Below are 16,997 nucleotides of genomic sequence, written 5' to 3' on the forward strand. Positions count from 1 at the left end.
GGGGAGCCAGGCTGACACCAAAAATGCCTTCGTGTTCCGCGGACTGCTGCCTACTGCGGGCCGTGGAGGTAAGACCGCTCTCTTTCTGCGTCTCTTATCTCTCCTTGTGTGTGTGTCTGCCTCTCTTTTTACACGTGAAGACTGTTTCTCTTTGGAGCACTACTATGATTAACCAGGGGCGAGACATGGAATGTGTAAATACCTCAAAGGCTAAAGACAATTTGTCTTTTTCGGAGATGTGAGCAGAGCAGTAAAAAAAAAAAGAAAAGAGTCAAATACATCAGCAGCTTTGAATGATGGAGGCTCCCTTGCCTTTCGCCTTGAACATTTTGGGGGGATAGAGCGCCTCAGGCCTGATTTGTACAAACTGTGACGCTATGAGCTGCGTCTTTCAAGAAGAGAACAGAATTTCTTTGTCGTAATATGTCATGTGGGAAGTGTGCATACATGACATGTGTAGGCTTAGTAGGCTGGATTCCTGTGTAGGCTTAACAAGGCTGGATTCTTCTGCAGGTCAGGCTGATCTAGTTTTCTCTGTGGGCCATTAGATGTGTGTCATGTGAACGTGACTGCATGGGTTCCTTTCGGAAAGCCAACCTGTGGACTTAGTGGACGTAGATTTAGGACCATTTACCATAATAGCGATGGCAGTTATGTTTCCTGGATTGTTTTGTTGATTTCCAACAAGGGAAAGCTTAACCACAGTATATACACGGATATACAACAATATGAGTGGAGATTGAGCTACATAGAGACCCATACACTGTTGCGATACATTATATACATTATATTGGACAGCAAAGTAGTGACTCAACATGTGTGTGAGTATGTGTTTGAGTCAGTATTGTTAATAGAGCAAAATTAAATTGGGTGTTATCCACAGATTGGGTTATTACTGGTCCAATTTCAACATATTAAGTTATGACAAAAATAAATAACTTGTGTCCGTGAAGTTGAGCTTGAAGCATATTCAATTGTCATGTCTTATTTCTGGATACTTGTATACATTTTTGTGATACGCTATGATTGGAAACACCATGCTTACTTCCTCTTGAGCTACAGTACATATATCCACTGAAAGCAGATACTTGTTATACACACACTACGGTATATTTGCTTCTATATTACACCAACAAGTTGCTATAAGAAATGCTTGTCTGCGATTTCTTACAACCACAATTGCTACATAGTTTTGAATGTCTGTTCTTTTCTATTGTGTGCTATAATTACAGGCTTGTGTATGTTATAGTGTATGGGGTGCTATATGATAAATACTATGCTAGTGTTTGAAGAAAAGTGCTGGCTTCACCCACCTATTAGGCTGAGTTTTCAAAAATGGGTTTGTGTTAAATGACTTTATCACAACTAAGTATTCCCTGAGGGGTTACCATGAAATTTATATTTAAACCGACATCTTATTCTTAACTTATCCTTCGCCATTGGTAAGGTCTATCAATCTGTAGTTTGCCAAACTACCTTGAAATGGTCTACTGATCTCTAATACGTTTTTTCTTTTCATAGATTGTGAAGATCTTCAGTGAAGACGGCATGTGTAAAGTTGTGGAGATCCCAGCCGACATGACAGCCAGGGACCTGTGCCAGCTCCTGGTTTATAAAAGCCATTGTGTGGACGACAACAGTTGGGCACTTGTTGAGCACCACCCGCTGCTAGGGCTAGGTAAGAGGCAGAGCACGGAAAGGCTCGAAAATACTGTTCACTCACACACACACTCGCACACCTACACAAAAACTCAGGGATTTTCTGGTGGGCTGAGACATGCAATACAATCAGTGGCATACACAGGTGCATTGACACATATGTATGCATGCATGCATGCATGCATGCATGACAGCGCACTCGGGCAGACAGAGAGTTCAGGCGCATATTCTCACGCAGGCATGTATTCAAGGATGAGTTCGTGCACATACTACACAGCATATGCGCGCACTGAGCGATCATGTACGGTGATCTGATAAAGTACAACACAGTGGCTGTGTGGAAGGTTGCTGTAGCAGTGCAGGATTCTGCAGACAAGGCAGGGAAAAAAGTTATCTCGTGAAAAACTGAGAAAGACATTGAGCGCACACTTTCAGCTGCTTGTCATTGAAAAATATGTCAGTTAAAAAACGTATTGAGCCGCTTGTGCGCGAACAGAACGTGATGGAAATAGACGAGGCATTGCACATGAAGTCAGAGTTTCTTCAGCACTGACAGGCCAAGGATAGTCTCACTTAGTAAGATAAAAGAGATGCACTTACAAGATGCCTGAGTTGTATGTACATGTATTTGTGCTGTGGGAAGAGTCAGAGTGTAAACTGATGAATAATCTTGTCAAAATAATATCTGATGCTAATTACAGGTATGTTGAGATAAGTTCAATTATTGTCTTGTTTACCAACTTCTCAGTAAAAACAGTCATATCGGGCTGATAAAACATTCCAGCTTCATTGTATAGTACGCTTGAAGCAGAATACAAAATGAGGTATATTTCAGCTCAGGGTTTCCTAAAGTTATTGCATGCAAGTAAACAGCAGAATTACTGTAAGTGGAGACAGTCTTTCCAAGGGGCCCTCATTAAATCTAACCAATACTCCAGGACCTCTTGGGGAACCGGCATAACTCTCTTTGGTACCCGCTCATAAATTAAACAAACACAGTAATTGATAAATGGTACCACCCTAAGGCCAACATATTGAGACTTGTTTGAGCATTATATTGAGTTATTTTATTTGGTGTTTGCGGTTATGAGAAAAGTTTATGGTTTTTGCAGAGGATAGGGTAGTGAAAGCAAGATGTATTTGACACCCTTCACTGATATTTTTAATCTGGTAGGCTCATTTAAGGTCACGAGACTGCTCATAATCAGTTCTTTTTCAGACTCCAGATTAACAAGATAATTGTCAGAAGATTACATTTAGTTGTTTTCTTTTTCCTTAAATTGGGAATGAAGGGTTCAGAGTGGAAGCCAGCCGATGAGAAGCTTAAGGAGGTGAAGGTTATGGATTAGGAGATGTAGAGATGTAACTGATGAACACTGTAATAAAACCTTTGCCGACTTGTGCTGCTGTCAGTGTAACAAACAGTGTAATGTTATCAATCCAGTGCTATAAATGACACGGCAGAGAGGTGATGAAATGACTGATGAGCAGTTTAAAAGGCTATGTTTCATGTTAAATGTTCTTTATGACTGAAGTGGCGATACCATCGATACCACTCTCTCCCGAATATAGAAACCCTCACTGCATCAGACAGAGACCTCAGGACTAATGTAGTGTTAAAAAGGTCAAAACGATGTCGGCAACCTACTCAGCAATGAGGACTAGATTTCTATGTAGAAATTTAAGTTAGATATAACAGATTTACATGTTACGTTTTAGTTCTCCTGTCGTTCCTACATCGTAGATGTTGCATGTCATACAGTAAATTCTTCATAGATTTAGGAGTAAACATAGCTTGAGGTATTTGAGAAAGTGAAGGGAAGGAATAGTAGTGTAGCTCACTGAGCTTGGCATGTTAGCTCCCATTTGCTAAAAAACTACAAGACCAGCACACTCACTGTTTTGATATTCTTGAACTCCAAATGTGACACTGAAATGACGTAACAGTACGAAACAGTATTCAAGAGAGATGCTCTATTCCAGGGGTTGATCCAGGATTTTTTTTTTTTAACTTGTTGCTGCATTAAGAAGGAAGAGAGCTTTGCATTTCTGTTTTGTGTTAGACTTGGCATTATAACAGTAAGTTTGGAAAGCTGTGGTCAGCTGAACGTTAGAAAACTCAACCTCCCCCTGAGGAGAGGGCGATTATAAAGCACTTACGGAAGACAAGTTGAGCCTGTGCTCTGTGCTCATGTCTTTACAGTTCAACAGATGTGGGAGAGGAGGGGGTGTAGTTTTATATTGAGCAGTGTGCCTGGTAGTGAAACATACTGTAGGAAGAGACATGGTGAAAAACAGATGTATAAACACTTAAATTCTGCTGTTTCAACCGACAACTTGTGTCAACGTATTTTTGGCTGTTGTGCTGTCATGTGAGGAAACTTTTCGAAAATATATGGCATTATTCAAAGTACAGGTCCCAACTCTCTAACTTAATATTTCACTATCCATCATGATCTGATTACATTTCTCATCATGCTGCCAACACAATTCTGCCAAATGCAGTTAGGTCGGCTTGTTGTAAATGACATCATTTTTTGGCTCGGAGTAACTTTATTCTATTATAGCCTTTCTTCTGTTCTGGGGCACCTGTACTGTAACCATATTCTTTTCAGGTCTGGAATATCTACTTATCGTATTTTATGTTTGGGAGTTTCAGAAAATGGGATGTGATGAAGCAGCAGCGGCATGCTGATTGTTCAAATTGAAGGGTTAAGCATTTGCCACTGCAGAACCAGTAACCGTCCGACTAAATGTGTCTGCGCGTTGGTTTGTCGATGTGTGAACCTGATACAAGAAAATAATATAATATAAATTAATACTTTCCAAAAAAGTATGCTCATCACAATATGTCACTACTGCTGTTAAAATGGTGGTTTTATGGAAGTTTAAATACATTTTTCGTTAAGTACCAATGTCTTTTGTAGTTGTGTGTATAGTGTATGTTGACGGAGCCACCTGAGAACCAATGACCTATTACTTAATATAATATTTTAAATAATATTTTAGACATTTCCATGTATATATGAAGTGCTTGTTGCAATACGTATGTGTGCCGTCAGACTTCCTGCTGGGTGGTAGACGAGAATAGAAGTTTCAGAGAGACCCGAACAATAGTGTGTTTGAATAGAGAAGCCTATTCCCGTACATCACTGCCCACTCGCTGGTGCGCTGCTGAATGGGATGAAATGGCCCTTTGAGATTAGTGACGCTGACCTCTGCTTGTCACCCTGAAAAGGTTAACAACTCTGGGACAGTGAGGTAGTGTTGCCAGGGTGAGTCACTGTCACCAACACGAGTGACTCATCAGACGGGCGCGACAAGATGCAACGGAAAGAAGAAGAAAAAAGAGCCGTAACCGTGTCAAAGAGATTGTGAAAGAGGTGATAAAGAGGTAGAACACGGGGACACATGCTAATGATGATTATGTGAGAGGAAGTTGTGCAGTCGAGTTTCTCTGAAGTTCTTTATTTCACATGAAAAAACAGATGCAAATACTGCTATTAGTTAATCAAAAGCGTTTTAATTAGATATACTGGGGAAAGGAAGATGTCTTTTTAATAAAGACATGACGGAGAGAACTTGCATGGCTGTTGTAATTGAGAGAGTCATTACCAATTTTAGCATTGCAGTCGCAGAATATAAATCTCCAGGACCTCTGACCACATCCATAAAAGGACACACTTTTAGTTAAATCACAGCCTATTTTAACCTCATTGAAACACTCTTGGTCTGATCATCAGTCACAGCTTGATGAGCATGAGCCATTGAAACCAGTCTGCATTTCTAAACTATTAGACCTATAGATATATAAATCCTGTGTTGATGTGTAGTTGAAGTCTGCTGTTTCCATGTGCAAATGTGTGTAACTGCGACCGAGATGTTATTAGCAAAAGAAGATTAGTGCTTTAAGCTTAATATAGAAAGGGAGCTTCACGTGGAACAAACATCTGACTTGACATGTATAGACGGTCAGGTTCTAAACAAGGAAACAATGCACTTGTTTAAGAAAATGCACTTTCAGTTTCATTGGGAACTGGTGCTATAATCTCACACCACTGACATGTTTTTGTTGTTTTAGAAAATAAGATTGTTAGTGTTTATTAAAGAAGACCACATTTACCAAAAATACTAACCTCATTCACTGTTGTCGTTGCTCTCTCTGCCTGTCTCACATCAGAGCGCTGTCTAGAAGACCACGAGCTGGTGGTTCAGGTACAGGCCTCTATGAACAGCGACAGTAGATTCCTCTTCAGGAAGAACTATGCCAAATATGAATTCTTCAGAAACCCCCTGGTAATCCATTTTTTTTTTTTTTTTACACATTTCTAAACGTGCTGTGTCACTCCTGACGTCCTCTCATTAAAATATATGTTACCGTACACCTAATAGTCTGTGAAGACAAACACACTTGCAGCAACAGCTCCTTGTGGATTTTGCATTTTTAGATGATTTGAAACGGTTAAAAAGGATAGCAGTATTACAGCAGATGGTTTCTAATATTCACAACATTCAGTCAAATGAAAAAAGATGTTCAAGTAAAGAATTGACTGGTGTTATTTGCTCTAAAGAGTGGCCACAGAGACAAAATGAAAGACATGTTCTTTTGGCAAAGTGTCTCCACGTTGTGTATTCTTGTGAAATACTGCCAGCTGACTAATGAGATTTCCCTTTTCTGTCACAAATTCCGAGCCTGTAATTATTGTCACAGTGGCTGATGTTCTCTGTCTGTCTGCCGCCGTCTCTCTCCACCTTCTTATTCTTCCACCAGACATTTTTCCCGGAGCACATGGTTGCATGGTGCCAGGAAACCAATCGTACGATTCCACCGTCTCAGCTACTTCAGGTACATGCAGCGCACACACTCCAAACGCGTCTCTCTCCGTCTCTCTCTTTCTCTGTCTATCTCTCTCTCTTTCTCCTTCTCCCGACACGCACACAGCTCAGAGTCAGCACCCACTACATACTGTACAATAAAGGCGACATACCTCACCTCTGACCCTCAGACAGAGTGTCTCGTCAGAGCCTGCAGTAATAACTATCGTTGATCCCCTGTTGACACATGACTGTCTCGGCACACGCACCACAAGCCCCGCTCTTATGGTGGATGGAATTAAGCAGTCAGAAATAGCAGTCGGGTACCTACCCGTATGTTTACACAGCACAAATTCACACACTTGTGTCATGCTACTTATCTGCTTCGCCGACCACTTCACGGGCCATACACTGCTTTCACAAAAGATATGAAGCAAAGAAAAAGCCTGTGAGGAGACCAGACAAAAAGATTCTTGGGATTTTGAAGAGCTTTGGTCTTAATGGATGGAGGGTTTAAATGTAGTCTGGCTCTCTCCTGTATCAAGTAATGGAGCTGTCAGAGACAGAACCACAAGTGGAATCCATCCCTTCATCCTTGCCACTCACAGAAAGCTTTTAACTCCCCTGCTGATCATGTAGACGTTATGCTAGAGGAGTCGATAAATGCATGGGTTGTGTCAGGAATCCCCGGCGTTTGACTTATTCTAAATACAAGGTCTTTGCACTCACTAAGAGTTCTTTCCAAACCAAGACCCTTTCCGACCCGAGCTCATCCAGGTGTTTGCAATATTTGCCATTTATGCAACGCAAAGCCGCAAGGTGCAGTGCCTCAAAAAGAACTGTCGGAAAATGCTCACGCATGAGGCCCATCGTGGAATGTTTCCAAAACACTGGGAAACATGTGCTTTAGATATTGAAGAGTCCTCTGGAACAGTTTTCATTCCAGCCGCAAGCCACAGATTCCAGATTGGCTCTAATAACTTAACCTGCCACTTCATGGTGTGATATTTTTGTGAAACATGGAAACCGCAAACTCTTTCAGACACCCACAAGACATATTAGTCGTTAAGGGTTTCCAAAAGGAATGCACTGTATGCTAATCTAATGTATGTACTGTATTTGTCTTAGCAGGTACATTGCACAACACAACACTTTGTGATTAGATATTTATTTATTTTTCCTCTTGGTATTTGAAATAGAAAATACAAAGGTTTTTAGAAATCCATTACAGGCCCTGCTTTAAACATAGATAACTTATGTATATATTGTAAATGTTTGTGTATGTATATACACATGACGATGTCAAGATCCTGTCAGCCTTCTTCGGCCCTCTACAAGGCTCTACAGCGTTTGATTTTTCAGACAGTAGCACAATGTCTTGCTGGATCGAGGTCGCTACCGTGGTGTGTAAGAATTCAAGCTGCCGCCCCTCTCAACCATCGGCTGTCGGTCTTGCACCGGTGCAAGAAGCCCAGATGACATTGTGTTCTTTGCCTCTGTAGATGTCCACTTGTTGTGTGCTGATCCCCTGCTCAATGTCTTTCCCTCAGAACTTCCTAGCAACCAGTAGCTGTCCAGAGATCCAGGGGTATCTGTATGTGAAGGAGGTGGGTAGAAAGTCATGGAAGAAAGTTTACATGTTCCTGCGGCGCTCAGGACTCTACTGCTCTACAAAAGGAACCTCAAAGGTAACCGCAACTTCATCTGTTCATCTTCAAGGGACTGAATATAGTTCATTGTCATTTTTCTAACCTTTTTTTTTTTCACTTTACAGTCATTATTTATCAATAAATCATTCAAATGCATATTTTATTGAAATCTTTGTAGTAATAAGATAAGTTAATATTCCAAATGAAACATATTATCCTTTAAAGAATCAGACTTTTATTGATGGTGGTCTCTCTGCATATGCCTGTGAGTATACCTCCAGGCTGTATCCCTCTGGGATGTTCTGACTTATTAATTATTTCTGTGTCTAGGAGCCCAGACATCTACAGTTTCTAGCAGACCTTGACGACAGCAACATCTTCACTGTCATCACAGGCAAAAAACAGCACGGCGCACCGACAGACTATGAGTTCTGCATCAAGGTGAGTCTCAGATGACAGGATTGAGATGAAGCTGATTTCTGATTAAATATTATGAGGTGAGGAATGATTGACAGCAGCCATGCCGCTCCCTGTCTCACGACAAGCAGGTTGGCATGCATATATGTGGGCTGATGTTCTGGTTTATTGCTGTAGTTACCTGATATTTTCTTATTTTTCTAAGTTTTATATATTGTAGATAAGCAAACAGTAAAAAAAAAAATGCCCTTGTCAACTCAGTTAGTTCCATTAGTGATGATGGCGATAATGTTGGTGCTGGTAGTGATGATGATTATTATTTTCTGTTGTGATTCTGTTAATTCGCAGCCCAATAAATGTCGAGGGGAGTTGAAGGAGTTGAGGATGCTGTGTGCGGAGGATGAACAGGGCAGGACCTGTTGGATGACCGCCTTCCGGCTCTTCAAGGTAACAGCAGTACAACAAATATGTGACATATTTTTTTGATGTATGTGTGCAACATGCTCACTAAAAATCTTGATAGTGTTGCTTTATGAGTGTGTTCCTATTCCTTTACAGTATGGGATTGTATTGTACCAGAATTATAAGATTCCCCTACAAAGAAAAACCTTACTTTCACACTTCTCAGGACCTGTGGTAAGTTTAATGCTTTGTTTTAAATTCAGTTAAAGCACCTTAAAACCTACACCACTAAATCAACTTTTTTTAGCGTGACAACATTGCTTTGAATAAATCCTCCATCTTTGACATGAGCAAAACATTGATTTTGCTGGAATACCAGTGTGATGTATGCACCACGAAAAGCTTACTAACTAATCTAACAAGCAGGAGATGGAGGATAAAAACAACTTTTTATTGCACTGCCTGTTTACATTTGTATATAGCTGCATCCTGGCACTTCTGTTGCTGTCCACATTTTGAATGTCGTGTATCTCTGTCTCCCCCTAGCGGAGTGTATCAGAGAACTCCCTTGTGGCGATGGATTTCTCAGGGAGGATAGGCAGGGTGATTGACAACCCTGTAGAAGCTCAGAGCGCTGCCATGGAGGAGGGACATGCGTGGAGGGTGAGACACAACCTCAGTGTTTTTATGTTATCTCTGTCAACAATGCTTGGAGTGAACCTCAAAAGATCTCTGCAGATGTCACTATTTATTTTTGCTCAAACATTCACACAGAGCTGATTTTCCTCTGGTTGTAAGTGTTGATTTTTCAGTTGTTTTGACCTGAATAGTTGTTTGTGTATTCATGAAGCTGATATTGCTGTGGGGCAGCAGGCAAAATGGGAAAAGTTTGAATTCATTAAATTAGATTTAACATAATGGATTGGGACTGTTTTAAATTCTGTCCACATTAATTAAGTAATTATCATACAGTGTTGATTTTGCTCTTATTTAAGGTTTAGAAATAATTTTACAATACAGTAATAACTGTTGTGTGGCTTTGTATTCACTGTTGGGCATCTATTGAGAAACACTGAATACGGAGAATATAACACCAGATCATGAACTAATCCCTGTTGTTTTGTCTGTTTGCGGCGTCTCTCTCAGAAGAGGAGTCAACGAATGAACGTATTAGGCTCCCACAGTCCGCTACACCACTCTTCACTAAGCTCAGGTAAACTCAAAAAATAATTTACTAAATTCTTGATTGTCAAAATTCTTTTGACATTTTTTTTCCTTCAATTTAGATATTTTGAAACAATTTGACAGTGTGCTAAAAATTTTTATTTTTTTTTTTAATTGTCTCTGCAGTCATCCACATAGCTCAGTTGTGGTTCCACGGCAGGATAACCAGAGAAGAATCCCATCGCATTATCCACCAGCAGGGACAAGTCGATGGGTAAGGGAGCTGGAGCTAAAACTTAATTTGACTATTTACTAAATATGAATAAAGCACAAACGAATAAATTAAATTATAATATTTGTTTTAATATTCTTTCTAAATGCATCCACAAAATCAAATCAACTGAATATTTTTCTCACAGCATCTTCCTTTCTCTCGTGACACAGGTTGTTTCTGCTGAGAGTCAGTCAGAGTAACCCCAAGGCGTTTGTGCTCACATTGTGCCATCACCAGAAAATCAAACATTTCCAGATACTACCGGTATGCATGTCTTGATGTTTCATTTGTTTTCGTTTTTTTACATACTTTCAATTTTTTTATTTTATTTAAAAGCAGTCATTGTGTTGAAAGAAGTGAATACAGTAGTAGTAGTTTGTATGTCTTGGGTCTATGTCTTGAGGACTAACAAAACAGGAATTCAAACTTTTTACAAAGCGGCATCATTACGTAGTTATTTCAGCATCCCCCTATTGTCTGTTTATTGCAGTTAAATCTCAGCAAAATCTGTTTATTTTGTGTTCACACAGCTGTAGTAAACAGCCGGCGTGTGGCTTGCTAGACACAGTGAATACAGCTCGATAAAATCCACGGAGCTCCTCCGGACTATGTTATGAACCCAGACAAGAAGGCGTTTAGTGTCCCGGGATATCTGGGACTTCCGCAACACGTACTAAGCGGAAATAGAGGTTATTTTTTCCATGGTTGATGGTGGAAATAAATGGATTAAGTTATTAACGGCTGGTGTGAACGCATCTGTTAGCCCGAAAATAATTGTTTTTGTGAGCTATGTCATTCCCAGAAGACAAAACTTTAACCGTTAAATGGATAATATGAACTTGGTCTCAAATCCAGGAAATCAATCTTAGGAAATATAATGTGTTTTTTAAAATGGTGAGTAGTAATGGGTTATGCGATCTGTTGTTAACAAGCCCAAACATGTAAAACCATTGTTATGGTCCTTAAAAAAATAGTCTGATGTTCTTTCCTCCCTTTTTGTCTTGCCATGTGGTGTGTCCCTGCTCCCTCTTGCCTGGATATTTTGACATTGGCAGTGTGAAGAGGACGGCCAAGTCTTCTTCAGCCTTGATGACGGCGCCACCAAATTCACCGACCTGATTCAGTTGGTGGAGTTCTACCAGCTCAACAGAGGAGTGCTGCCTTGTAAACTCAAACACCCGTGCACCGCCGTGGCCTTATGACATCTTCGGATCGTCTGACCCCATGACCCCTATCACTTGACCTGACTCTGCCTAAAACAAACAAAAAGAAAACTGTTGGTTGGTTCTATTTGTTTTCATTTTTACAAGAAGCTGGTGAATTTACTGATGTTTCGTTGTCATTTTATATTGCCGTGAGTCCGCCGGAGACTGCTGACTTGTTGGAATCCTTTTGCATGGATGTTGGAGGAGTCGGATGCACAACTTGCTCACGAGGTTCCTTCGTCGAGAAGAGAGAAGATAGAGGAAATGAACACTGCCGTTTGTGTCAAATGCTGTTGCAAAATCTTCCACAATCTTGCTAACCATAGTCATCAATAAGCTTGGACACAGTGACCCTCAAGGTTTTATTCACTAGACTGTTTCCCTTCAACTGGACAATCAGCAGGACGGTTCAAGCTTTCGTTTGGATCGCTGCTGTGCTCTCCGAGAACAAACTGTCGTCTCATTCAAACGTCATCACACGTCCTCAAAGATGTACTGTAGATTGAGAATCGATTGTCTCTTAGTTTTGCACTCATCGAACGGGGAGTGGCCTTTGACGGTGCATGACTTCTCAGCTGTCTTAACTGTGAGATAGTGCTACCGCCCTCTAGTGTCATAGGCATGCAAGGACATGTCACTGTTCAATGTGGATGAGATTTGAAGGCGCTAAAAAGAGTGTGTTGCTTTTGAATCAATTTGGGGTGTGGAAGCAACAGAAGTTTGTCAAGTCAAAGTAGTCTGGATACAAATGGCAAAGGAGAAACCTGGAACTGTTGAAACAAAGTATTTTTGTAATCATCTGCACTGTCCACCCTCACAGAAATGCGTTTGCTCAACTCTGGCCACAAAAGGTTTCCGTTCTTAATGCTACTTTCATTGCAGTTATGTATTGCTGTCAATAGTCTCTTTAATAATATATTTTTTTAAAACCCACCTTTTGCATTCTGGATATTTGCAAGTCTTCATTATTCACATGTGCTACAGTAAGGTCATTCTGTACTTGTTATTCTATCGCATGCTTCATATCCTTAAAGTATGTCCCATGTAGCTTCTACAATAATGATGAAGCAGTTTATCAAACCAGGGTGTCATTCAGGGTGAAATAACAAGTAATACAACTAGAGGACGTTTGTAACCAGGAAGACAGTTTTGGGGATTGTGTAAAGTTTAAAAGTAAAACAAGTTAACAATTTGGGGGAAATTATTAAATGCACCAAGATGCAGTAGTTTACGGCCAACAGAGGCACGATGACACCTGTTGCAAAAGATGAAGCGGGACATTGAAGGGTATTCATTTGTTTTGTTTTCCTCACCACAGCACAGTAACGGATACCCTTAACATTTCCTTCAGGCATTTTTCAAGTGACAGCAAATCAAAGGAAACAAAAATTATAATCTTTGTCAGCCCAAAGACACAGCCTGATCGACTGGGAAACATCTGTCCTGGTTGTGGACCCTCTTTTCACCTAGGTGTTACATGTCCTAGAAATTGCCTCCTACTTGTATACCTGTTGGAAGTCAGTGAGATGCTGTCAGACATAAATGTGGCTGGAGCATGATTTAGTGTGCTCTGACTCCACACTGACAGTAGACTCTGTGCATTACATTCCGCATAATGCTGCCTTTTTCTGCCTGGAAGTACTTGTGAACTAACAGTATCCAAAATGCGTCTTCTGCCCACTGCACGCCACCTCTTTCTGACTTCAGCCAGACTGTCTACAAAAAATAGCTGTTACTACAGTGTGGGAAAAAGAATATGTAAATAGAGAAGAGTATTGAAATGATAGCGGCCCGTCCCTCTCTATTTCTTCAGCCTGCTGTCGGATAAAGTGAAAATACACTTGTCATCAGAGTGGCAGAAAAACATCTTGACTGCAAAAGTACTAAGTACTGCAAGTGCTACAGGGCCCCCTTTGAATATTTTAACCCATGTCCCTTCATTTTAATTTACTGTTGCCTCTAGTACAAGATTTATGTTTTTGATCTACGAAAATGAGAGCATAAGACCGAAAATAGAGGAAGTTAAACTCGTTAGTTTGGGGGCACTGGATAGACCAGACAGTGCAAAATCAGTTGTTTTCCTCATGCCAGCCAAGTTCAGTCAGAACAAAGTGTTTGACTGGATTACCTTTTGTTTTGGCCAAGTCTAAGCTGGAGCTCCTGTAATTGACTATAGTGGAAGGAAGATTTTAATCATGATTTCTCTGGATAACTTGGATTCAATTTATTTTTTAAGAGACGGGGATACTTTTTTAGCACCTGTTGATCATGCCTGGCAGAATGGAGCTCAATGGATAACACATGAAAGGCAAAACCCAGAAATCTGGGAAGACATACAGTAGGTGAATGCCCAAAGTTATTGGAAGTATTTCTGGTGATGTCATGTGGACCCTCTTTAAAATGTTGCACCACAAACGGGTGTGTTTTCCTTTTTTTGATTTGTTATTTCAAAATTATACATGACATTTTCTAAAATGTCAGGCTCACAGAGATAATAAAAAAATGTATTTTATTTAGTCCAAGCTTTGTTGGCAGCTCTGGTCAGGTCAGCAGACAACTAAATATCTGTACGTCCATCGACAGCCATGATTTCATGTCCTGCAGGTTATCTTAACATATACTGAACATATGAGAAGCAGAGTCAACACATTGACCCTCTGTGCATGGTCACCATTATTTATCTAAGATGCAATGACTCAATCATTCTTTTTTTAAGCATTGTTGCAGCAAAATGTATTTATTTATCTGGATGTGACTGATTACTTGAACATTTTAGATTTATTTTTCTCAGCGCTGTTCTGTTTTCTATTGTCATTACCATGAAATAATTGACCAGTGTGATTTATTATTATTATTATTGTTGTTATTATTATTGTCATGACATAGCATCTATTGTTTTTTTGTCATCATCAATACTTGTTATGGAGTAATGTTTTAAGCACACTGGCATCCATAGTTGTACCATTGTCATTCCAACTGATGACAGCTGGAATGTTTGGAATTGAAAAGAAAAAAACAAAAAAAAATTCTCCCCCCCCCCCTTTTTAACTAATGTTCTCATTTCTCCCAGATCTATACAAATATCTGCTGTTAAGAATTCCCACCCATTTATCTTAAAACGCCTCAAGTGTTCTCGTCGTCACTCTTTTGTGGTGACCTAAACTAGGAAAAATAGATATGAATAAAAGTAATAAAGCCACAAAAGTGTCTGGAAACCAGGTAAAGTAGGCCTCAACATTCTCATAATTCATTGTTCAAACATGTTGCCTTGGAGAAAGAATTGTAGAAATGTAGGTTTAGAAAAAAAACCATTTACGTTCAAGTTCAATCTTGGATTAGATGTTATTGAAGAAATGAATAACCGAAATCCCCAGCATCCTCACCCCCCCACACACACACACGCAATTATACATACAGACACATTAAGGCATTGTCACAATTTTTTTATACCTTTTAAAACTTTAATGAACAGGGATGTGGCTTTTCCATGTCAGTCAAACCATACCAGAGCAACAGTGCTCGATTGGCCTCCTTTCAGCAGAATGGGGAAACTTAACTTAGCAGGTAGGCTTTTGTCATTTGCATGAATGTGGATTTTGATTGTATTGTGTCGGGATTCTGTCACTGATATTCGATATGTGGATATTTGGAGGAATCAGGATTATGACAATACATAAATAATTATGTAGTTGCAGAAAGTAATCTTATGCTACTGAGACCTCACTGAAGCTGTTTCTAAATTCGAATATAAGTTCCCTGAGTTTCAGTTCAGTCCTCCCATTCTGCTCTCATCCTCAAACTAAGAGTATTGTCTTTTTCCGACTGACGTAAATGGTAGCAGATGTCAACAGGTAGCCTTGAAGGAGGGATGTGTACTTGCATAAAAACTGTGATATCCACTCACTCTAAATGCAAAAGGCAGAAAGTAAATTAAACACGTGAAAAAAATTAATATGGGGATTTGGAAATCAACGTTTTTACACTTAACAGAAATGAATGTAAAGGGGTTGCTCAGGGGTAACAACCCTTGCAGCAGAAATGGAGTGAACCCAGTACTGTTTAAAGTGTACAGTTAACAATCTTGCTTGTTCTTATTGTTGAAGCTGTTGATATATATATCACACACAAACATGTAGATAAAATAAATGGCAGTGGAGCAGTGTCAGTTTTGGTACCAGGTACTTTGTAACCGCAGATGGTGCCTCTGATTACTTCTCTTTCTCTGCACAAAGCAGACCTAACATGTGGACCAAATGACAGACAAAGCTACCGTTCTGAGGGGAATGTTCACACTCAAACACCCTGCAATTTGTATTCAGTTCAAAAACAGAAAATGGTACTCCAAATGCTTCTGATGAGAGGTGATTGAGAATGAATGCTTGTGTTTTCCGTCGCACTTTCAGTTTTACTTTTGGAGTTGAAAGTGAATTGGCCCCAATCCTGCAAAGATTGATTGAATAGCATCTCGGCTCATGTATTTTCATAACAACAATGCAAGATACCGTGGCTGTACAAATGAGTAAAGTAAAAAAATATATCTGTGTATAAAAAAAATTAAACTATTATGTATTTCAGGGAATACAAAAGAGAAAACAGTAACATATCTCTTTTTCCTTAAGCGAGAGCTCCTGTATTCAAAATGTGTTTTGCTTCAATCTGTAAATATTTGAATGGCTTATAAATCTTAATTGTAACCTTTTCAGGTATTTTTGTACAAATAAGGGACTGATATATTCTGTTTATTGTAATTAGAATAAAACATTAATACATTGATATGAAAAAAAAAAGTTTTGTCTTTATTGGGGGAAACCTCCTTTATAACATTTGCTAATTTAAGAATGAAACACTGCTATATATGTATAATATCGTATGTAATAGATGTATATAGAGTGTACAAACCATACTGCATGTGCATTGGTTGTCTTAACCATAGTTTTGAAGATTGAGGTGTGTCCAGAATCTAAAAAACAATCGGTCCTATCCACTATTCCCATTACAAGTCTTGTCCTCTTAATTTCTGCTAGATGGTGCAATTTCACAACACATTCAAGGGCTGATAAAAACTTATTATCATGGAGAACAATTTAGCAGCATGTGGAACCAATGAATCCTGCAAATGATTAATGTGACATGTAAATACTTATGGAAAGGAAAATCAGGTTAATGTGAGGTCCCACAGTAAGAACACTGCATTGATCCTTCTAAGAATGTAACCTTTGGGTGGTGTGTCACACCCTTTGGATTATCAGTCATGCAAAAATAGTAAGGGTTCAAAGGCTTAAAGTAAAACAAAATAGATCTTTGGTGTGTGCAAAAAACAAAACACAAAAAAAACCTTTACACAAACATTGTTAAAGTATGTTTGGGTACATATTGGATGGAGAAAATAACGTAGTAATGTAATACTATGAA

General features: G+C 39.5%; 1 protein-coding gene across 2 annotated transcripts in view; it reads left to right on the forward strand.

Annotated features, from left to right (window-relative positions):
- The window catches only part of grb10b (growth factor receptor-bound protein 10b), a 59,822-nt gene extending 43,121 nt beyond the window's left edge, over positions 1-16,701 (forward strand). Inside the window, exons 6-17 of one of the 2 annotated variants that reach the window (XM_031873712.1) lie at positions 1,522-1,678; positions 5,840-5,955; positions 6,431-6,505; positions 8,025-8,162; positions 8,454-8,564; positions 8,889-8,987; positions 9,099-9,176; positions 9,489-9,605; positions 10,089-10,155; positions 10,293-10,380; positions 10,551-10,644; positions 11,436-16,701. In XM_031873712.1, coding sequence (XP_031729572.1) covers positions 1,522-1,678; positions 5,840-5,955; positions 6,431-6,505; positions 8,025-8,162; positions 8,454-8,564; positions 8,889-8,987; positions 9,099-9,176; positions 9,489-9,605; positions 10,089-10,155; positions 10,293-10,380; positions 10,551-10,644; positions 11,436-11,582 — 1,287 coding nt within the window. In that variant the 3' untranslated portion in view covers positions 11,583-16,701. The remainder of the gene's footprint in view (positions 1-1,521; positions 1,679-5,839; positions 5,956-6,430; positions 6,506-8,024; positions 8,163-8,453; positions 8,565-8,888; positions 8,988-9,098; positions 9,177-9,488; positions 9,606-10,088; positions 10,156-10,292; positions 10,381-10,550; positions 10,645-11,435) is intronic. The other variant, XM_031873714.1, reaches the window with a different exon arrangement.
- The last annotated feature ends 296 nt before the right edge of the window (positions 16,702-16,997 follow it).

Source organism: Anarrhichthys ocellatus, unplaced genomic scaffold (assembly GCF_004355925.1).
Source record: "Anarrhichthys ocellatus isolate YVR2014 unplaced genomic scaffold, GSC_Weel_1.0 scaffold74, whole genome shotgun sequence".
Taxonomy (NCBI): domain Eukaryota; kingdom Metazoa; phylum Chordata; class Actinopteri; order Perciformes; family Anarhichadidae; genus Anarrhichthys; species Anarrhichthys ocellatus.